Source organism: Suricata suricatta, chromosome 17 (genome assembly GCF_006229205.1).
Source record: "Suricata suricatta isolate VVHF042 chromosome 17, meerkat_22Aug2017_6uvM2_HiC, whole genome shotgun sequence".
Taxonomy (NCBI): Eukaryota; Metazoa; Chordata; class Mammalia; order Carnivora; family Herpestidae; genus Suricata; species Suricata suricatta.
The window spans coordinates 2,576,426-2,596,776 of record NC_043716.1 but is presented as its reverse complement, the minus strand read 5'-3'; the positions used below and the strand labels follow the sequence as shown (position 1 = coordinate 2,596,776).

The following is a 20,351-nucleotide window of genomic DNA, read 5'->3' as shown; positions in this document are numbered from 1 at the left end:
AGCGCCGCTCCCGGGCTGGCCGCGCGGGCGATGGCCACGGGATGGTGCGGACCCGGCGTCCGCCCGCCCCTGTCATCGCTGCCGCCAGTCATTTCGGGGGCGATCCCGGACCTTGTCTTTGAGGTCGCCCTTATCTGACAGGCGGGGAAACTGAGGCCCGGAGGGGGAGGGGGCCCGACTCAAGGTCACGCAGCTTGCCGGCGGCGGGGCCGGACGGGATCCAGGGTTCCCGTCGGTGGCCTTCCTCCCGGGAAGGAGAAAGGGAGGGACGGATGGATGGACAGGAGGATGGGCGGAGCCCTGGCCGTAGGGCCGGTGGCCCGAGGCCCTGGGTCTTAATCCGCCCCTGCCCCTTAGGTCGGCTACCGCTGCCACCGCCCCCCCTGCCGCCCCAGCTGGGGAGGGAGGCCCCCCTGCGCCTCCTCCAAACCTCACCAGTAACAGAAGACTGCAGCAGACCCAGGCCCAGGTGGATGAGGTGAGTGTGAGGGGTGTCAAAGGCAGTGGGAAGGACCCCGAGGGTCGGCATACCGGTGTGGGCGCCCGTCTTGGGCTGGAGGTGGCGAGTCTGTGAGTTTGGGGACAAAGACACGCCATGCCCCTCCCCTGGTCTGCATGCACTTGCAGCGGCCCCGGGGCCCCTTGCTGTCCTGGGGTGTTTCCGTCCGGCAGGTGTGGCCCCGTGACGGACAGGCTGCTGGAGGCTCAGCACCTAGAGGGTGCTGCTAGGACATCTGAGCTGTCTGGCAGTCAGCATGCCCCTGATGTGCGCTCCTTGCATGTCCCCAGGTTGCTAGGCATGTTCTCTGGGTGTCCTTGGCGTGTTAGCCTGGAACCCTCGGGGTGCATGTTCCCTCTGCGGGTGCATGGCTGAGGAGTGCCCTGGCAGAGGCGGCCTTGGCACACCCCCTGCCTCGTGGGCCCCTCCCCCAGGTGGTGGACATCATGAGGGTGAACGTGGACAAGGTCCTGGAGCGGGACCAGAAGCTGTCCGAGCTGGACGACCGCGCAGATGCACTCCAGGCAGGGGCCTCCCAGTTTGAAACAAGTGCAGCCAAGCTCAAGCGCAAATACTGGTGGAAAAACCTCAAGGTGAGGGTGGAGGCCCGCAGGCGGGGGCTGGTAAGAGAACTGGTGGCTGAGTGGGGTGTCGTGGTCTGTGTCACTGACCTCCCTCTCGCCCCCAGATGATGATCATCTTGGGAGTGATTTGCGCCATCATCCTCATCATCATCATCGGTGAGTAGGGCAGGGTGGCTAGGGCCCTTTCTCTGGAGAGGTTTCCCCTTCTGGGTTTTGAAGGTCATTAACCTAGATTTTAACTACTCAGCAGAAAGCTTGCATAGCTGCCGACGGCGGCTCTGTTTTCATCTAGAGCCCAAACCCTTGGTGCTCTTTAGCCTGCACTTTGCCTGGTTCTAGGCAACTTTTGTTAAGATTTTTGGAAACCGGAAAGCTGGTGGATTCCCACGGCTCCCTTGAGGATAGAGTTGGGGTCTAAGAGCCCAGTTTGGGGACCCTGGAATTGGGAAGTGGGAGAGCAAGCGAAGCCCAGGGGCTTGAGACCCGGCTGGGAAGCCAGACACCCTACTGTCGGAGCGTTTGTGGGCCCAGAGGCCCTGAGGATTAGGAGCCTGTGGCCTCACGGCCGTACCGTGGACTCGAAGAGACCTTGGAACCCACCAGGCCAGCCCCTTGCCGTACAGATGAAGAACCTAAGGCTGCGCGGGCCGGGCCGAGGCGGGGTTGGTGGGGACGGGAGCAGGGCCAGGCCTGACACACTGCTTTCTCTCTTTCTTTCTCCCCTTCTCTCTTCTTCCTTCTCTTTCCTTCTCTGCAGTTTACTTCAGCTCTTAAACCCCCGAGGAGCTCGCCCTGCCCAGAGAAGGGCCTCTCCCCACCTCCCTCCCCATCCCCAGCTGCTCCTCCACCTCTCAGCCATATCTTCCTGCCCCCCCATCCATGTGTGTGTGTCCTTGTGTGTGTGCCCCCCCTGTAAATAGCCAGCTGTTATTTATACATATATAATATTATATATATTTGGTCTGTTTGTAGTTTTATTACTAGAAGATTTTTCCGGTTGTCCTTAACACTCCTTCCTGAAGTTCCCGTCTCTTTTCTCTTTTCCTCCCGCCCTGTCCCTCTCTTCCTGACCAGCCCCTAGTCCTTTCATTTGCATCTGCTATGCAATAGTCCCTCCTCCTCTCCTCCGTCCCTTGGATTTAGCTGATCCTTCCTCCCACCCTGGCCTTCCCTGCACCCCCAACCCTAACAAAAAACAAAACACAAAAAGCAACTGTCCAGGCCTCCCTTGGTGCATCTTCTTTGCATCGTTGGGAGGCCCTGAGACTGGCCCCACTTGGTCCTAAGAATCCCAAGGTCTTCTGGGAGCTTCCAGCATGTTAATTAGCCTTCATTTACATACTGACATCCCTTTGGGTTTCCTTCTCTTTTGTTCCGTCAGTCACCTTCATTCTTCGAACCCGTCTTGCTTTTTTCTGAGGCGCTAGTCCCCATGGTCCTTGTACCACTTTCATTTGCATGATGTTACTTGCAGGTGGTGGGAGCCTGGGCATTTGGGGAGCCAGGCCCTTCTGGCTCCCAGAATCACCCCCCTCCTCACCCCTCTAGTCCAGTTTGCCTCCCCTACCCCCATTTTCCAAACCTCTTGTACCCTCCTCTCCCTAACCCCCCCCCCAGCTGGTGTGGAAGTGTCTCGGAGTTCAGTGTGTCATGACGGACCAATAGTTTTGCCACTTGGAGTCTCTCCCCACATTCGTGCTCCCCAGTTTTCATGTGGGGCACTCAACCGACATTCCCATGGGGTCTCCCTCCCTCCCATCCGCCTGATCTGCCTCCTCCTCCTCCTCCTACCGGGAGAGTTTGGGGGTTGGCCACAATCTGACTCCTTTGGGAGAGATGGCTACCAGTGTGTGGGGGGTCATCACTGCCTTGGGGAGGAGTGGGGCAGGGCAGAGCATCCCCCCAGTTCCTGCCTGAGATCTGGCCCCACCCTTGCTGGGGGTTGGACTGAAAACTCCCCTCCCTAATTGGGGGGGGGGTTGTTGCTCCCCTCACTGCCCAGCTCCTCTGACTGCCCCCCTGGGCTCAGGGTGGGGGTACTAGTCACTGCCAATGCGTGTATGGGGCTTGCTGGAAGCTGGCGGACCTCGTCCCTCTCCAGGGCAGTCGAGCCCAGAGAGCGGTCTCCTCCTTAGGTGAAGTGATAGAGGAAGGGTCTAATGTCTTTTTAAACGGCACAATTTTAGGGGTCTGAGGGTATAGTCTCTTAACCTGCTGGAGGGGACCCCCAAAACTCTTTCTCCCCCCCACACTCAAGGTTTCTGTGTGGAGGGGGAGCAGGGAGATCTGAGCTGTGGTGTGACAGGGTAGGGAGAGATGCTGGGGGTGGGGGTGCCGTGTTCTAGACCCCCCATATGATCCCAGTGTCCCCTGCCCCCCTCCCCTCCCCCCATGCCCCCAATTCTGTGACGCATCCAGATTGTGAAAATGTACAATAAATGTGTAATGAGTAACCAGCTGGTGTGTGTGCTAAGACTTTTTCCTAACCAGTGGGGAGGGTGTTGGATCCGCAGGTTTAACAGGAAAGTTGAGAAGATCTGTTTGGAATGGACTGAGCTTTGCTGGAGGGCCTGACCTTGGGCACAGCCAAGTGTGATTCCCTGCAGTGGCCACGGGTGGGCACCAGGTGGTGACGAGGGGAGCATTCTGTTCTTGATCTCTGGGTCAGCCTGGAAGTGAACCTGGAGGCTTCCCAGCTTCCTCCATTTCTCTTCCCCCAGAGGCCTGTTCCTGCTCTTTGTTCCAGCCCTTTCTACCCCTTGATTTAATTCCCAGATGCTCTGCATTTGCTCCCGTGGTCCTTTACTCCTAGGCCTGAAGTACAGGGCCGACTTCTGGGAAACCTCCCTTCTCCAGGGTGCCCAGCACAGTGCCACCATCCAGAAGGGGTTCATAAATACAGAACAAATCGGCTCAGAGAGACCCAGCAGAATGTGATACGGAGTCTGCCACAGACTGGCCTGTGCCCCCTGCACCCTGCTGTAGGATTGGTAACTCTAGACCCCAGGCTGATCTCCTGTAGCCTCCAGGTCCCTGACGTCCCTGATGTGACACCCTAGCATCCCTGACCCCAGGTGCTTCAACAATGAGTGGAGGGTGCTAGACCAGCTCTGGAGGGCCAGCTTCTCTGGGCTGCCGCAGGATTCAGCAGTACGGCAAGTCTAGATAGTGTTTCCCAAACTCGCCTGCCAAGGACGCTTTCACAAATAGACGTTCTAAGAGGCCCAGGTGATTCTTAGAACTCGGGATGCAGTCATCAGTAATGTCCATTTATTTCGGGCTTCCTATGTTCCAGGCGTATTTGCCGTTCATCTACTGAATCCTTCCCAGGTTTAGGGTTCTCCTTCGCCCTAGGACCCACCTTCTTTAGAATGTCACGGACCTGGGCTGAAATCTTGGCTCCCTTATGGACAGGAGTGTTAATCCAGACGGATTATGTAATCTCCCTGGAGCTCAGTCTCATTTGTAGGGCGGAATAGTAGTAAGTGAGACGCCCTCCAGGTTTGTGAGAAGCGCCTGGCTCCGTCCACAGAAAACCATCGGGAGCCATCCATCATCTTCATCTTCACCATCATCACGCGCGGCGCGCGAGATCTGAGACCGCTTAGGCCAGCACCATCCAACTTCCCGGGGCCTCAGGGACCCAGGGCCGGAGTCCCAGCGCTGGGGGCGCTCTTGTCACGTCCGGGACAGCTCGCCCAGGTCTCGGCACAAAGCTCCCCGCCACCCCGCCCATCGCCACCGCCGCTCACATCTGCGCCTGCGTACAGGTCACACTCGCTGCGCCTGCGCAAACGCCGCAGTCTTCGGTACTAGTGTCGTCAAGGAAAATCCCCAGCTTCCAGGTAAACAAGTTGCCGCGTGAGATCGCCGGCACGTGTCCTCGACAGCTCCGAGACCTCTCAGCCAATGAGGAAGTTCGGAGGGCTGGACTGGCGGTCCCGTCCCCGAACTAGGCAGGTCGGAGGATGGTGCCACAGCCAATAGGAACTCCCGAAGTGGTTGGGGGCGTGACTCTTCAGCGGACTCCCAATTAGCGCGCCGGGGCGGCCCCTCTCGCACGTGGACCTTTCACTGCGGTCGGCAAACTGACCAATGAGGAGATGACGGCGGCGGGTGGCGCCAATGGTGGCTGTGCGAGGGCCGGGCGGCCGCACGCGGCGCGGGGCATGGGCCGGCGCCCTTAGGCCAATGAGCTCGCGGGGCGTGGCCGCGCGGTAGCGGGGCGGGACCGCAGGAGTGGGTCCCGGGCGCGGGCGTCCGGGCTGGGAAGCGGCTGCAGCCTCCCTGCGCGTGCGGACGGTGAGTGCTCGCCGGTCGGGGGAGGTGCGTGGCGGTCAGCGAGCGCCTCTCCGGAGTGCTGTGTTCTTTCGGGGGCGCTGTCAACAGTTGGGGAAGGGTCATGCGAATGCAGGATCGGAGTGGTGGGAGCTCTGATGGTTGTGGGGAGTAGGACCGCGAACTCAGCAGCCCTCGAGGGACTAGGTCGGGAGGCTGGGACACCGGACACATTCCTCACCGCCCTAGGTACCTGGACCCCACTGGTCCAGGGGGTCCTGGGAGGATGGAGCACGGCGAGAGTGGTATGGGGATGGGATCCCTGAAGGCGGGTGGGGGCCGTCCCAGTGCTTGGCTACCACTGTTTGCATAGGCGCCTTAAGGACTTGAAAGAGCGGGGTTCTGAGGCTGGAGTGAGGCCCCGGGCAGGTGCTAGAGGGTTGACATAGTGATTTGAGAAAGGGTGGCGAGGTGATCTGTGTGACCCTGAGCCAGGCACCTCTAGGCTCTGGATGTCTTTCTTCTGTCTAAAGAGGACTGGTTAGGCCTTGGAGCTGCCCCCGGGAGTAAAGGTGGAGTAGCAACTGTTGGGTCTGAGAGGGAGAACAGTGTTGTGCAGAATGTCACTGCACATGTCATCTGGAGCCCCTGGGGGTGAGCAGGCATCAACAGGGTGCTCTGCTATCTGTACAAACAAGCCTGGGGTTCGTAGATTTCTGGGGCTGGTGCCCGCTAGGGTGGCCTCAAGGACTTTGAGAGCATGTGTAAACCAGGGCTAAGATGATTGGGAGCATGTGGGGAGTGCAGACCCAATGTCTGAGACCAGTCCGAGGGAGCAGAGGGACTGGCTGGGGCCTGTGTCCCAAGCACCAAACTTCGAATCGACTGGATATTTGAGAGGCCCAGATTCCCAGGTTCCGAAAGGATAAGACGCCAAAATGACAAGCCATTATCAGAGCTCAGATTTTATCCCTGGGCTCCGTTTGTTAAGAGCCTGAGAACATATTAGGAAGCAATAACTCTGTGGAATGGCGATAATAATACCTATCTCACGGGGTGGTTCTGGGGATTAAATAAGAGACTATACCATAATGCTTAGCACAATGCCTCATGTTTTAATGTGTGTGTGTTTTTAGCTTAAAAAATGGCAGTAGGATATCAAAACAACAGCGACAGGAATGCTGTGGTTGGGAATTATATTCTTACATTCTCTAGTTTTTCCGCCCAGTTTTGGTGACTCCCTCCCCATTTCCCTCTTCCCGGTTCTTCTGGTCGTCAGGCACCAGCCCAAACCCTCATTCCACCCTTGTATCCCTCTTCCAGGATCCAGGCCCCAGGCTGGGCCACTTGCTCTGTCCTAGTTCGATTTCCTCATCCTAGACCCATTCTTCTCCCTGCCCCTCCTCCCCTCTCTCAGCTGCCATAGTAACTAGAGATTCCGGCTCTGGGGGGGCCTCGGGGAGGGAGCAAAGGTGCGTGTGCTCTCGCAGAAGCTGGGCCTCCCAACTTCCCCGCCCTAGCCCTTTGGGACTGGGCCAGCAGATGTGTACAGTTTGGGGGGGTGGCGGAGAAGACAGTGCCAGCAGCGGTGCGAACGAGCCCAGGGAAGGGCAGACGCCGAGTCTCGGGGAGAGAGCCAGGCGTAGAGGGGGGGGTGGGGGACCCCTTCCTCCTAATCCTCTCTCCAGGAATCCCTGGCTTTGGGACAGGACGGCTGTCTTTGGCAGGGGGAGGCGCCAGGGCTGGGTGCATGTCCTGGGCCAGCGGCCAAGAGAACATGATGTTCCCAAGTGCGCTGGCCGCCGCCCTCTCGGGCTGGCCGCCTCCCAAACCGCTGCCTCTCCAGCCTCCCTGTCCCACATTCCCCGGCTGCCTCGCTCCGCCCCCTTCCTCCGCTTTGACGTCACCGCTCTCTCCCGCCCCCTCTCCTCCATTGACGGCAGCGGGCCCCGGTTACTGTGGGGACTGTGAGGCAGGATGACCAGGGCCTTGAGAGCAAGTGGGGGCTGCTGAGGCGCTGGACCCCTTTGTCGATGCAAAATGTAGATATGGAGGTGGGGGTGGGAGCGCCGTCAGGGCCTGTGTCAGCGGGGATCACACCCAAATCCCAGGGGAGAACTGGGGAAGAAGAAAGACCATGTTTCCAGAGGAGAGGGGTCTGAAAATGAGCCAGGGGACTGGGCCACAGTATCTAAGTTTGGGGGGACGTTTTCAAGGAGATGAGATCAAGAATCCAGGCCGCTGAATCCTTTGTTTTCCCTGTTTTCTGCCTTTGGCCCTTTCTGGGTTATTTTATGACATCCCTGTGTCCCAGCTTTAGCACGGAGCCCTCCCCCTGGTCCCTCCACGGGGCACACCATTGTTAAGGAAGGCTTAGGCCACGTGACAGGGAGGGAGGGCACCGACAGCCGATTTTGTCAGCATCAGCTTGGGGGCCTCTTCCCTTGCTGCCCACGTTAACGCAGAGCCCTGAAAGGAACTAGTCATCAGTCTTGGATGGAGGGGTCTGTGTCACTCCAGTTTCCCCCAACCCAGCGTGGCACTAAATAAAGTCCTCAGGTTAGGACTCCGTGTTCTATTCTGCCCCTCTCCTTGTGTGTGGGGGGGGAAGCATAATTTCCAGCACCTTCTTCATTGCTGAGGCCCCTCCCCCTCCCCATCTATCCTTGTTAACAAAATCACCATGTTTATAGATCATCTACCATGTGTCAGGGTCTGTCCTGGGGCTCTGGGGAATACACAAAGGTGACAGATGAAGGCCTTGGCTTTGTCTTGTCCTCGTGGTGGGGCTCTGAAGCCCTTGCCACTCCACCTGTGTCTCTCTACGGTCTCAGTTGGTCTTTTCTCTCAGTCACCGGCTTTGTTCCCTGTAGCCCTGGCTTCCTGGCCCCCACTTCTGGGGCAGCCCTGACTGTGGGTGGCTGCATCCTGAGGAGAGAAGCAGCACTAGTCACCACGTAGGCTGCCCGGAGACCTTTTCTCTCATTGGTACAGAAGCACCTGCCATTGTTTCCTTTACAGCCCTTATTGGCTCTGGCTGCCCCTTCTGTTGTTTGCATCCTGCCTGGCACTCCACCCCCTATTACACGGGGACCCTCAGCTGCCATCCTCCCAGCTGTCCACAGAATTTGAAGTGTCAGAGGAAGGGGCTGGGTAAAATGGCTTTATTGTGATGACAAGGCGGGGGAGAGGGACCCAGGACAGGCCAAGCTACATTTCTGTGTGCCCCACTCCTCCCGAGAGCTAGCCATCTCATCTGGCTTGACCTCCTTCCCTCCCGCCCCCGGAGTCCGCACTCCTTTTTCCCACCTCTGGCAATGCCAAGGTGTCCTGTTATGCTGGGCTGGATGGTTCAGGAAGGAGACATCTTTAAGCACCTCCCGTGGGCCAGGCATTTTCCTTGAAAAGGGGCAGCTTACGTCCCTTCCCCACCCTTCATTATTCACTGTGCAAGGCGTCCGGCGCCCATTGGCTGGTGGTGTGTCTGGGGCCCTTCAGCCCAGCGCCAGCACCCAGGTCCACGTGCGCCCGTGTGTGTGACACAGCCCTGACCTCAGTAGGGGCCAGCAGCCAATCAGGCGCCGGGACGAGATCCCCAGCCAATCGGGGGCGGGGCCTGTGGCTCCGCCGGCAGGAGGCCAATGAGGGGCAGTGCCTGGCATTATGCAACCCGCCTCCTGGCCCCGCGAAGCTTCCACTCGGCTGAGGGCTGCAACGGCGGCGGGCAGGCGGCCGGAGGGCGCTCGCGCGGCCAGGTAGGCATCACCAGGGCCACCCAGGGATCGGTCTCCCGCCCCAGGTCGGGACCGCCGCCACTTCCAGCCCGATGCGCCGTTTTCGGCCCAGGAGATCAGACGGCTCACCCGCGGTCCGCCTTCCTTGCCGCTGTCCACCCCCTCTCTGCCTTCGGGAACGTAGGTGTTCCTCGCAACCCTGTACCCGCTGTCCGCACTCCTGATCCTCTTACCTTACCTCCAGCCTTGACCTCTCCTCCCAGCTACCCCGGCCCCGCTCCCGACCCTCGGCAGGCCTACCGCCGCCGCCTTTCTTGTCACTCGGGGGTCCCTGGTTTTGCCCGGCACTCGGACCCCTTCAGGCTTTCCGTGCTGCCCGCGCTCCCCCCTCCAGGCCCTGGCCCCGCGCCGGCCGTGATGTAAGCCTGGTTCGGGCTGGAACATCCCGTTCCCGGCCCTAGTTCCTGCTGTTGGCCACAGCCTTCCTTTTTCTCCTGGCGCTCAAAAAATGCTTGGGGGTTGGGGGTGTGGTTGGACGAGGAGTAGGGGAAAAACTACCCGCTGGCGGTTGTGCGTCCCTTGCTCGGGGCTGAGTGTGTCTACTTCGAATGGGGGCGGAGTGTGTGGGGGGGGGCGGGGGGTAATCTAGAAAAGTAGAGGACCGAGAGGATTCCTGAGTCCCTGACAATGGCAGGTGCCGGCTTCGGTCCTGGGGGTCGGGAGAGGGTGCGGGGGCCGAAGTAGGACAGGCGGTGTCGTCTTGACCACAACGACCGGGATCCAGGCGAAGGCCCGGCTGGGGAGCTTTTGCACGGAGGGCGGTGGCGGTCGTGTTTTGCCCTGGGGAGCAAGGCCAGCCCCTGGAAACCCCTTGGGCAGCCTTTATTATTTTCACCGAGCCCTCCAGGGCCTGGGGGTGTATTAGAGGTGGGCGACCCCCGGCCGCGACCCCCAATGTGGGAGTGGGTGGATCCCTGGGCTCCGCCGGGAAATGGGGGAGGGGTCGCCTCTCCCGCCCTCCCGTGGTCCCTCCAGCAACCGCTGAGCTCAGCTGCTGACGTCGGTTTCCCTGGCGACCGTGGCGGCGGCGGAAGCGCGTGGTGGGGCCGCGCATGTCCCTGCGCATGTGCAGCGGGGGTGGTACCGCCCCCGGATAAAATTAGCCTAGAGGCCTAAATATAGGAGGCGACAGGCCTACCCCCTGCTCTGAGGCCTTGAAGAGCCCCGCAGAGTGGGGGCCTGATGGGAATTTGAGGATGGGAAGTGTCCAGGATTTGGTTCACGGTCATAGTTCTCATCGAATACTCAGGCTCTTCCTTTCCCAGGCCACGCTGGTGGGGGATACGGGAGAGGGCAGGAGAGAGGTCCATTCCCACCTGCAGACCGCCTATAGGGATAGGAAACAGAACTTACCCCAGGGCTCCCAAGCCTGGGGCCTGGGGAGCCGACAGAGGAGGGACTGAGTGAAGCCGGCAGGATTGGAAAGTTAACATCTCATTCTTCTCCAGGCCCTTCTTCTTGGTCTCCCTGTCCGGGTACCGCGTGTGATCGAACTTCTCTGTTCTCAGAGGCTTGGATCTCCCACCTTACTCTCCCAGCCAGGCCTACCGGCCCCCTCGTGCATTCGTGGTGGCCTCTCCGCCTGTCCTGTTTCCCCCTTGCTCTCCCCATGACCCAGACATGAGTGGCCCCCTGGAAGGGGCTGTTGGGGTAGGGGACTCCGGACCAGGGGAATCCTTTTGCCCTGGAGGGGCCCCATCCCCTGGGCCGCCACAGCACCGGTCCTGCCCTGGCCCCAGCCTTGCTGATGACACAGACGCCAACAGCAATGGTTCCAGTGGCAATGAGTCCAACGGGCCAGAGTCCCGGGGCGCATCCCAGCGGAGCTCACACAGCTCCTCCTCTGGCAACGGCAAGGACTCCGCCCTGCTGGAGACCACAGAGAGCAGCAAGAGGTGTGCAAGGTCTTGGGGGGATGGGGGTGGGTCCTGTCAACTGGCTGAGCCAAAGGACTGGCCCCAGCTCCTGGGTGCTTTCTCACTGTGGGCCTGCTGCTTCTCCCCAGCACAAACTCTCAGAGCCCATCCCCACCCAGCAGCTCCATCGCCTACAGCCTCCTGAGCGCCAGCTCAGAGCAGGACAACCCATCTACCAGCGGCTGCAGGTTCGTCGGGGGCGGGGGGAAGGCCAGACAGGAGGGCTGAGGGCTTGGGCCATGATATGGGGCTAAGAGCTGTACCCCCTCCTTCCCTGTGGGCCCTGCAGCAGTGAGCAGTCAGCCCGGGCGAGGACCCAGAAGGAACTCATGACAGCTCTGCGGGAGCTCAAGCTTCGGCTGCCGCCGGAGCGCCGGGGCAAGGGCCGCTCTGGGACCCTGGCCACGCTGCAGTATGCGCTGGCCTGTGTCAAGCAGGTGCAGGGTGAGTGGTGCTTCCTGGGAGGGCGGTGGCCGGCCGGGGGCTGTGCCACCGTGGGTGTGGGGGCAGCGTCCTCACTGGATACCTCACCGCCTTCACCCGGCAGCCAACCAGGACTACTACCAGCAGTGGAGCCTGGAGGAGGGTGAGCCCTGTGCTATGGACATGTCCACCTACACCCTGGAGGAGCTGGAGCATGTCACGTCTGAGTATACGCTTCGCAACCAGGTCAGCCTCAGCCTGGCCCGCCGTCCCGTCCTCCTGGGCGTGGCTCCCGTGTCCACCTTGGTCCTCTCTTTCCTGCCCAGGATACCTTCTCCGTGGCGGTGTCCTTCCTGACGGGCCGCATCGTCTACATCTCCGAGCAGGCGGGTACCCTGCTGCGCTGCAAGCGGGACGTGTTCCGGGGCGCCCGCTTCTCTGAGCTCCTGGCCCCCCAAGACGTGGGCGTCTTCTATGGCTCTACTGCCCCATCTCGCCTGCCCACCTGGGGCGCCGGGGCCTCAGCAGGTGAGGTCCCCAAGTGCTTGGGGGCGAGGGGCCAGCAGTCCCAGGGAGTCCCTGCTCTGAGGAGCCCGGCAGGAGGTGGGGGGCTGTCCTCAGCACCCTCCTGGTCTGTTCTAGGTTCAGGCCTCAAGGACTTCACCCAGGAAAAGTCCGTCTTCTGCCGTATCAGGTAGGTGGGGGCGGAGCCCTTCCCACTGTCCACCCCCCCACCCCCGCTTTGCTGTGTAGTCCATGACCTTGAGTTGAAGAGTAGGAGAACTCCTCCACGAAGACTCACTAGCGCCTCTTTCTCTCCATTGCTAGAGGGGGTCCTGACCGGGATTCAGGGCCTCGGTACCAGCCATTCCGCCTAACGCCATATGTGACCAAGATCCGAGTCTCAGACGGGGCCCCCGCGCAGCCGTGCTGCCTGCTCATCGCGGAGCGCATCCACTCGGGTTACGAAGGTGTGTGGGCAGGGGGCCTGACCTGGCGGGGTGTAGGAGGAAGGGGGACTTCTCTACGCTGTGGGGAGGCAGGATGTGCGTCTGAGAGGCAGGTTCCAGCCCCTTGAAATCTTGGAACAGAGAAGGAACCATAAGGATGAAGGTTCGAATCCATTTTTAGTGGGGGGAGGATGGGGGAAGCATCCTGAGCTAGGACCAGGGCAAGAGGAATGCTTTGGTTTTCCATTTCACTCTGGGTGTGGGGTGGAAGAATGGTCCAGACCGTCTCTGCAGGCAGTAGGCTCCCATGCAGAGGTGTGGGGAGGCCTGCCAGCCAGCTTGGGCCCCAGGCAGCCTGGGCAGGGGTGGGGGGCCGAGAAGCTAGACCATTCTGGAGAAAACCCAGTGGCCTCACTCTCTGCGCCCTAGCTCCCCGGATTCCTCCTGACAAGAGGATCTTCACCACCAGGCACACGCCCAGCTGTCTGTTCCAGGATGTGGATGAAAGGTTCGCTCAGGACCTGGAGGGAAAGGCGGGGCGGGGGCTGAGGCCATGGCTACTCTCTGATGCCTCCTCCCCTTTTAGGGCCGCCCCCCTGCTGGGCTACCTCCCCCAGGACCTCCTGGGGGCCCCAGTGCTCCTGTTCCTGCACCCTGAGGACCGGCCCCTCATGCTGGCCATCCACAAGAAAAGTGAGTCCTGAGTCCTCCCCTCCCTCCTCCGATGCCTGCGGGGCCTCTCTGGCTGTCCTTGCGGCTGTCCCTCGGGCCCGGTGGCCTGGACCTCCAGTGGGTGGCTCTCTGCTTTGCCCGGCTCTGCCCCCTGCCGACCCTCCCCTCATGTCTCACCCCCTCAGTCCTGCAGTTGGCCGGCCAGCCCTTTGATCACTCCCCCATCCGCTTCTGCGCCCGGAATGGGGAGTACGTCACCATGGACACCAGCTGGGCCGGCTTCGTGCACCCCTGGAGCCGCAAGGTGGCCTTTGTGTTGGGACGCCACAAAGTGCGCACGTGAGTGGGCCGCGCCCAAGAGCTGGCTGGCCTTGTGGGCTGGGACGGCGCGGGAGGGGGCGGGCCCCGACTTACCCTTCTCCACCCTGCAGGGCACCCCTGAACGAGGACGTGTTCACTCCTCCGGCCCCCAGCCCAGCTCTGTCTCTGGACTCTGATATCCAGGAGCTCTCTGAGCAGATCCACCGGATGCTGTTACAGGTGAAGGTCGAGGGGCGGGGCTTGGAGATGAGCCGGGTAGGGGCAGGCCCCCGGAGCAGGGCTGAGACCTCTAACCAGGTTCTCTCCCTGCCTCAGCCGGTGCACAGCCCCAGCCCCACCGGGCTCTGTGGAGTCGGCCCCGCCGCTTCCCCGGGCCCTCTCCTCAGCCCTGGCTCCTCCAGTGATAGCAACGGGGGTGATGCAGAGGGGCCTGGGCCTCCTGCCCCGGTGAGTGTCCCTCCTCTGCTTCGCCCTCTAGTGTCATGTTCCCCTGTCCAGGCCCGGTTCCTGTGCCTTTTCCTTCCTGTCCTGCGCTCACCGTGGCCCCTGTGGCTCCCCACTGGTGTCCCTCGTTGCATTATGCCCTGGGCCCTTGACACTGCCCTGCTCCGCCCCACAGGTGACCTTCCAGCAGATCTGCAAGGACGTGCACCTGGTGAAGCATCAGGGACAGCAGCTTTTCATCGAGTCCCGCGCCTGGCCCCCGCCGCGGCCCCGCCTCCCTGGTGAGTTGGTGCGGGTGTGGGTGAGTGGTGAGACCCCCCCACCCTCGAGCTTCACCCCAACCCAGAGGAGCTGGTCTCTCCTTTTTCCTCTCCTTGGCCCAGCCACAGGCACCTTCAAGGCCAAGACCCTTTCCAGCCAGTCCCCAGACCCAGAACTGGAGATAGTCCCTGCGCCAGTCCAGGCCCCGCTCCCCTTGACCCCTGAGGAGGCAGAGAGGAAAGAAGCCAACGGCTGTTCCTACCAGCAGATCAACTGCTTGGACAGCATCCTCAGGTCAGGCGGCCCTGGAGCCTTCTCCCACTTGGGCTCTGGCCTCACCGCACCTCAAGCCCTGCCCTCATGCCCTCTGGTACCCCGCTCCACAGGTATCTAGAGAGCTGTAACATTCCCAGCACCGCCAAGGCCAAGCGTAAATGTGCCTCCTCCTCCTCCTGCACCACCTCGTCAGCCTCCGATGATGACAAGCAGAGAACAGGTCCGGTCCCTCTGGGGGCCAAGAAAGGTAAAGACCCGGTGCACGCCCTGTCCGCACTGCCCCGTCCCGGCCCACTGGCCCGGTGTCTCTGCATTTCTGCCTTTGGGGCCCCCACCTCACTCTGCCCTGTCCCCCTCCCAGCCTTCAGATTTGCGGAGTTCTCTGTCCTGACCCACTTTCCCCCCTCTTCGCTGGGATTTCCCCTCCCGACCTCCTGGGGGTAACTGGTGCCATCTCTCTGCACAGATGCATCGGCAGTGCTGTCCGGGGAGGGGGCCGCCCCGCAGAAGGAGCCGGTGGTGGGAGGCGCCCTGAGCCCGCTCGCCCTGGCCAATAAGGCAGAGAGCGTGGTGTCCGTCACCAGTCAGTGTAGCTTCAGCTCCACCATCGTCCATGTGGGAGACAAGAAGCCCCCGGAGTCGGGTATGGGCGCGGAGTGAGGGGGTTCCACTTGGTCCCCCAGCCAGATCTCCCTCCTGCCCGCCTGTCCCTTCCCCGTCTGGTCCCCAATGGAGAGAAGGACGTCTCCGTCTTAGCTTGGGGCTGCTGCCTGCCGTCCAGCCCGCCGGCCTTCCCCGCTTTGTTATCCGTGTTCTGTCAGTTCGCACACAAGGTCTGGGGTGGAGGGTTCGGCCCCAAGGTGCCGTCCACAGAGGGCCCGAGGACGAGGACTGTTGGGAACCCCTAAAGGGTCTCTGGGTGTTATCCTGGAGGACATGGGGAGGGCAAAGAGTGAGTTTCCCTTCCGAGGAGAGTTGTGGGGGTGTTACCATCGGGGACTGTGACCAGAGGGGACCAGGTGTTGTCTCTTGCCCTGGGACCGCTTTGCACGGAGAAGAGGGCCCAGAACCAGTCCTCGGCAGGGGGGAGGCCAAGGGGGCATGTGGGGCAGAGGCCAGGGGCTGGCTGGGCTGTTGGACGGGGAAGGCGTGGTGTGGGTGCGCTAACCCCCGAGGTGACTGCACTGACCTTTCCCACTGTCTCGCCTCAGACATCATCATGATGGAGGACCTGCCTGGCCTGGCTCCGGGCCCAGCCCCCAGCCCAGCGCCCAGCCCCACGGTAGCCCCCGACCCAGCCCCAGATGCCTACCGCCCGGTGGGCCTGACCAAGGCCGTGCTGTCCCTGCACACACAGAAGGAGGAGCAGGCCTTCCTCAGCCGCTTCCGAGACCTCAGCCGACTGCGTGGACTTGATAGCTCCTCCCCGGCCCCTCTGGCCCCCGGCGAGCGAGGTAGCCACCCAGGACAGACCTCTACCTGGTCTATGACCAGATTGTTGGGGGGGCGGGGCCGGGGGTTCTTGAGGGAGACATTCCCACTCTAGGGCCCCCGGGCCCTGCTTAGGGACAGGCCCCTTGCTAGTGTCTCCCCACTAGGCCAGGGATCCGGGCTGCAGCCAGAGGAGGGCAGCCTGGGGGGCTGGCACTGAGATAGGCAGGCTGAGTGCCCGCTCCAGGTAAGCCCATTCAAGCCCAGCTGGGGGGCAGGGGCCGAAGCTTGCCCGCTTGTGACCGAGTTGTTGCTGCTTAAGAAACCCACATAGACTGCAGGCCAGACGCAGGCCAGGCGAGCCAGGGCAGCTGCTGGGGTCGGGGCTTCAAGGGCAGGGGGTCAGCCCTCCAGGCGCCTGAGAGAGGCTCCCCGCAGGCGGACGAGGGACTCGGGCCTGGCCGCTCCAGCCCATCTCGTCGCTCCACCTCAAGCTAGGCCGAGTGCGGCCTCGACGGGCCGGAGCCGCGCCCAGGCTGTGGGAGTTTGGGGGACGGACCGGAGCCGCCTGCTCGCTCATCTGCAGACCCACCCTGCTTCCCCCCATCTGCCAGCGCGCCTCTGTCTTCTGTACACCCTCTGCTCCGCCCCACTTGTAACCTCTCCTCTCCCGCTCCTTTTGCAATAAACCCCCCCTGGCCCTGCCTCCTGTGATTCTTCCCTGAAGGTCCCCTCTTCCCCTGCGTCCCCTCCATGCTGTGTGGCCCAGAAGCTGGACTCTGGGGCCTCCTGCCCTCTCCCTGGTCAGAGTGGCAGGGCAGGGTGGGTGGCAGGGACGCCGACCCCCAGGGTGAGGCCCTTGCTAACCTTGGTCTCTCCCCACAGGCTGCCGCCACAGCCCCGTACCCCCTGGCCGCCGCCACCACTGCCGATCCAAAGCCAAGCGCTCGCGCCACCACCAGGCCCCCCGGACCGAAGCCCCTTGCTACACCTCCCACCCATCCCCTGTGCCGCCCTCTGCCCCCTGGCCGCCCCCGCCGGCCACTGCCCCCTTCCCAGCCATGGTCCAGCCCTACCCACTCCCGGTGTTCCCACGGGGCAGCCCCCACCCTCCCCCCTCCGCCCCTGCTTCTGGGCCCCCTGCAGCTTTCCCCACCCCCCTAGTGACCCCCATGGTAGCCTTGGTGCTCCCCAACTACCTGTTTCCGACCCCGCCCAGCTATCCCTATGGGGTACCTCAGACCCCTGCTGAAGGGCCTCCAACCCCGGCCTCCCACTCCCCATCTCCGTCGCTGCCCCCACCGCCCCCCAGCCCTCCCCGCCGGCCCGACTCTCCCCTGTTCAACTCGAGATGCAGCTCCCCGCTCCAGCTAAATCTGCTGCAGCTGGAGGAGCCCCCCCGTGCGGAAGGGGGTGCTGTTGTGGGGGGCACTGGGAGCAGTGCCGGGCCCCCGCCTCCCAGTGAGAAGGCTGCCAAGCCAGAGGCCAGACTGGTGAGCACTGACCCCGCCCCCCGCCCCATGCTCTTTTACCAGCAGCCCCCCCCCCATGGCCCCTCTTTCCCTCACTCCTTCTCCACCTTGCACTTTGCCCTGTCCACTGCCTGCCCGGCCGGCTGGCTTGCGTCTCCAGAAGATGATGTCGCGGGGTGGGAGACCCAGACTGCATTTCTGAATGAGGGCCGCCTGCCTGGTCTGTGGCGTGGGGACAGTCCTGTCCCGACAGGTGGCGAGGATGTCCCAATAGCTCCTGAGAGCGCACGCGCCTCCTGGAAAGGGTCCAGTATCATGCCAGTTCTCTTCTCTTTCATCCTGGACCCACTGACACAGAGGAGGGCCAGAGGCCACACTGGTGTTGGATGTGTCCCCCATTCAGTGGAAGCACTTGGAGGGAAGCCTGGGTGTTGACCCTTTAATCCCGCCTTGCTCCCCCTCCTCCAGGTGGAGGTCACGGAGTCCTCCAATCAGGATGCGCTGTCGGGCTCCAGTGACCTGCTGGAGTTGCTACTGCAGGAGGACTCGCGATCCGGAACAGGCTCCGCCGCCTCCGGCTCCTTGGGCTCCGGCCTGGGCTCCGGGTCCGGCGTAGGCTCCCATGAGGGAGGCAGCACCTCAGCCAGCATCACACGTGCGTGTCCCCCACCCCCACCCCCGCTGACCCCGGGGAGGCTGGTGTTGGGGGGCCAGGCCCTGCTTCCGCAGGCCGGTGGGCTACAGATGTGGCCCGGAGAGCAGCCCGGGGAGGCCTGACGCTGGCAGTCGGTCCCTCTGCTCCACAGGCAGCAGTCAGAGCAGCCACACAAGCAAGTACTTCGGCAGCGTCGACTCTTCTGAGGCCGAAGCGGGGGCCGCACAGGCCCGGGCTGAGCCTGGGGACCAAGTCATTAAGTATGTGCTCCAGGATCCCATCTGGCTGCTCATGGCCAATGCTGACCAGCGTGTCATGATGACCTACCAGGTGCCCTCCAGGTGAGGAGTTTCAGGGACTGCCTCTGCCTTCCTTTCAGAGGCATGGGGAGGCTGGTCCACCCCCCTTCCCACTGAGCTTGGGGTTTTCTTTTCCCGGGGCTGGCCCTGTCCCCTGCGCCTGGGACCCCCACCATCACTCACTCCTGCCAGGCCAAGGACAGCTTCCCTGTGTTTGGAACTTCCAGCGCCCGGGTGGAGAGGAGGGGCATGAGGCCTCGGTGGGCACCTGCCTTGGGGAAAGAAGGGCCGCCTCGCAGGCTCTGGGCCTGGCTCTCAGCCTCTGCCTTTGGAACCCCTCCCGACAGGGACACGGCCGCTGTGCTCAGGCAGGACCGGGAGCGGCTCCGGGCCATGCAGAAGCAGCAGCCTCGCTTCTCGGAGGAGCAGCGCAGGGAACTGGGCGCCGTGCACTCCTGGGTCCGGAAGGGTCAGTTGCCTCGGGCCCTCGACGTGATGGTGAGAGAGGGCTGGGCCCGGAGGGAAAAGGAGGGATTGAGCTCCGGTTGAAAGGTTAGAGGCCTAGGAGTGGATCCCCTGGCCCCCCATTGACTGTCCTTGGGTGTTTCTTCCTGAAGGGTGTTAACTCACTAAGGTTTCTGCTGGGTTAGATAGGATGTCATCACCCGAGGCTTTGCAGACCTTTTCTGGGCCAGTCCCACGCTAACGGATGTTGTGACAATCTCATAGTGGGGTCCAGATAACAGGGCGCGGTACATTTTCAGGCTTGCTGGACCACATGTGTCTGCGTGGACTGGGAATTCTTTGGAAGCACATTTGGGGGAGTGCTCCTGGGCTGGGGTGGCAGGGTAGCAGGGAGCACCCTCTCTGACTTCGCTCTCTTCCTCCGAGGCCTGTGTGGACTGCGGCAGTAGCACCCGAGACCCTGGCCACCCTGATGACCCGCTCTTCTCAGAACTGGACGGACTGGGACTGGAGCCCATGGAGGAGGGCGGAGGCGAGGGTGGTGGCGGTGGCGGTGGTGATGGGGAGGGTGGAGAGGAGGCGGGGGCTCAAGCTGGGGCGAGGGCCTCAAGCTCCCAGGACCTGGCCATGGAGGAAGAGGAACAAGGTGGCAGCCTGCCCAGTCCAGCCTTACCTGCCACAGAAAGTGGCAGCAGCTAGACCGCATTTTGAGGCCACCTCCAGGAGTGCATGAGAAGGTTTCTTCTCTTTTGTCCCACCTCTCAGAACGCAGATGTGGCTGGACCAACCAATAGGAAACTGCCCCAGCTTCTCCTGCTTAGGGGGCCGGACCCCCATCTGCAGCCCAGGAGCCAGGGGCAGCCTCTGGCTTTTAGGGTTGAGGGTGGCATTCTTCAGCCCAGCCCAGCCTCCCCCCTGGTGAGGAGACCTTCCTTCCCCTGGACGAGATTGCTGCGGAGCTGCTGAAGTGGCCTCTCCCAAGCCCTGGCTGAGCCGGCATCCTGGTCCCTGACGGTTGGGGCTGCACTTATTTATTGGGGGAGACAGCCCCCTCTCCCACCTCCTCCCTAGAAGAGAGGATGAGCGCCGGAGGCCCAAGCAGGAACCAGCGGGCCGAACCCCTAGCTGCTCCAGGGTGGGGGACGTTGGTGGACCATGGAGTCCCTGGTGCTGCCCCTCAGGTGGGACCCAGGTGTTCTCAGCTGTACCCTCTACCGATGGCATTTGTGTTTTTGATATTGTGTCTGTTGTTATTTTTTAATACAAAAAGAAAAAAAAACAGGACTTTGTGGAATGAAGTTTGGGGGCTGGATGAAGGGATCTCCTGGTGGAGGGGTGTGGCCCCACTCCCAGGGAGGTGGTGGCGAGCGTGAGCGACGCCCTGCTCTCTTCGCCGCACCCCGTTTCCAGCTGGGGTGGTCGTGGGCGGGAGAGGAGAGGCAGCTGGCGCCTAAGGTTGGAGCGAGCTCCAGGGCAGACAGGTGCCCGACGGAGAGGGAGGCCTGCCTCGCGGGCCGCCACACGGGAGACGGCCTGGTCTCAGTGGTCAAGGGACGGGAAGGCACGTGCCCAACCATGCTCAAGCTGGGACCCCAGGGTGTGGGAGAAAGA

The 20,351-nt window shown here is 62.2% G+C and overlaps 2 protein-coding genes across 3 annotated transcripts; both read left to right on the top strand.

The window, feature by feature from the left end:
- Window positions 1-30: 30 nt before the first annotated feature.
- Window positions 31-3,532, top strand: VAMP2 (vesicle associated membrane protein 2). Its single transcript, XM_029928805.1, has 5 exons — window positions 31-123; window positions 311-478; window positions 934-1,092; window positions 1,188-1,239; window positions 1,841-3,532. Exons 1-5 carry the CDS (start codon window positions 31-33, stop codon window positions 1,855-1,857), a joined length of 489 nt encoding a protein of 162 aa, XP_029784665.1. The 3' UTR covers window positions 1,858-3,532.
- Window positions 3,533-5,291: 1,759 nt separating this feature from the next.
- Window positions 5,292-20,024, top strand: PER1 (period circadian regulator 1). Of its 2 annotated transcripts, none has more exons than XM_029927758.1 (23): window positions 5,292-5,385; window positions 10,604-11,050; window positions 11,161-11,259; window positions 11,361-11,515; window positions 11,619-11,740; window positions 11,821-12,022; window positions 12,137-12,188; window positions 12,323-12,465; window positions 12,874-12,952; window positions 13,031-13,137; window positions 13,302-13,455; window positions 13,548-13,656; window positions 13,753-13,884; window positions 14,057-14,162; window positions 14,265-14,436; window positions 14,529-14,665; window positions 14,885-15,061; window positions 15,630-15,872; window positions 16,735-17,342; window positions 17,790-17,976; window positions 18,128-18,317; window positions 18,623-18,773; window positions 19,167-20,024. In XM_029927758.1, exons 2-23 carry the CDS (start codon window positions 10,776-10,778, stop codon window positions 19,437-19,439), a joined length of 3,873 nt encoding a protein of 1,290 aa, XP_029783618.1. In that variant the 5' UTR covers window positions 5,292-5,385; window positions 10,604-10,775; the 3' UTR covers window positions 19,440-20,024. The 2 variants fall into 2 exon arrangements, with proteins under 2 accessions (XP_029783618.1, XP_029783617.1); XM_029927757.1 differs by lacking the exon at window positions 5,292-5,385 and adding an exon at window positions 9,019-9,116.
- Window positions 20,025-20,351: the final 327 nt, after the last annotated feature.

What these genes read in the sequence shown, in the direction of transcription:
- PER1 (XM_029927758.1), top strand. Translation starts at nt 10,776, where the DNA reads ATGAGTGGCCCCCTGGAAGGGGCTGTTGGGGTAGGGGACTCCGGACCA. An exon ending in TCCACCGGATGCTGTTACAG is followed by an intron (nt 13,657 to 13,752) that starts GTGAAGGTCGAG and finishes TCCCTGCCTCAG; the next exon opens with CCGGTGCACAGCCCCAGCCC. An exon ending in CCCTCTGGGGGCCAAGAAAG is followed by an intron (nt 14,666 to 14,884) that starts GTAAAGACCCGG and finishes CTCTCTGCACAG; the next exon opens with ATGCATCGGCAGTGCTGTCC.
- VAMP2 (XM_029928805.1), top strand. Translation starts at nt 31, where the DNA reads ATGGCCACGGGATGGTGCGGACCCGGCGTCCGCCCGCCCCTGTCATCG. An exon ending in TCCCGGACCTTGTCTTTGAG is followed by an intron (nt 124 to 310) that starts GTCGCCCTTATC and finishes CCCTGGCCGTAG; the next exon opens with GGCCGGTGGCCCGAGGCCCT. An exon ending in ACTGGTGGAAAAACCTCAAG is followed by an intron (nt 1,093 to 1,187) that starts GTGAGGGTGGAG and finishes TCTCGCCCCCAG; the next exon opens with ATGATGATCATCTTGGGAGT.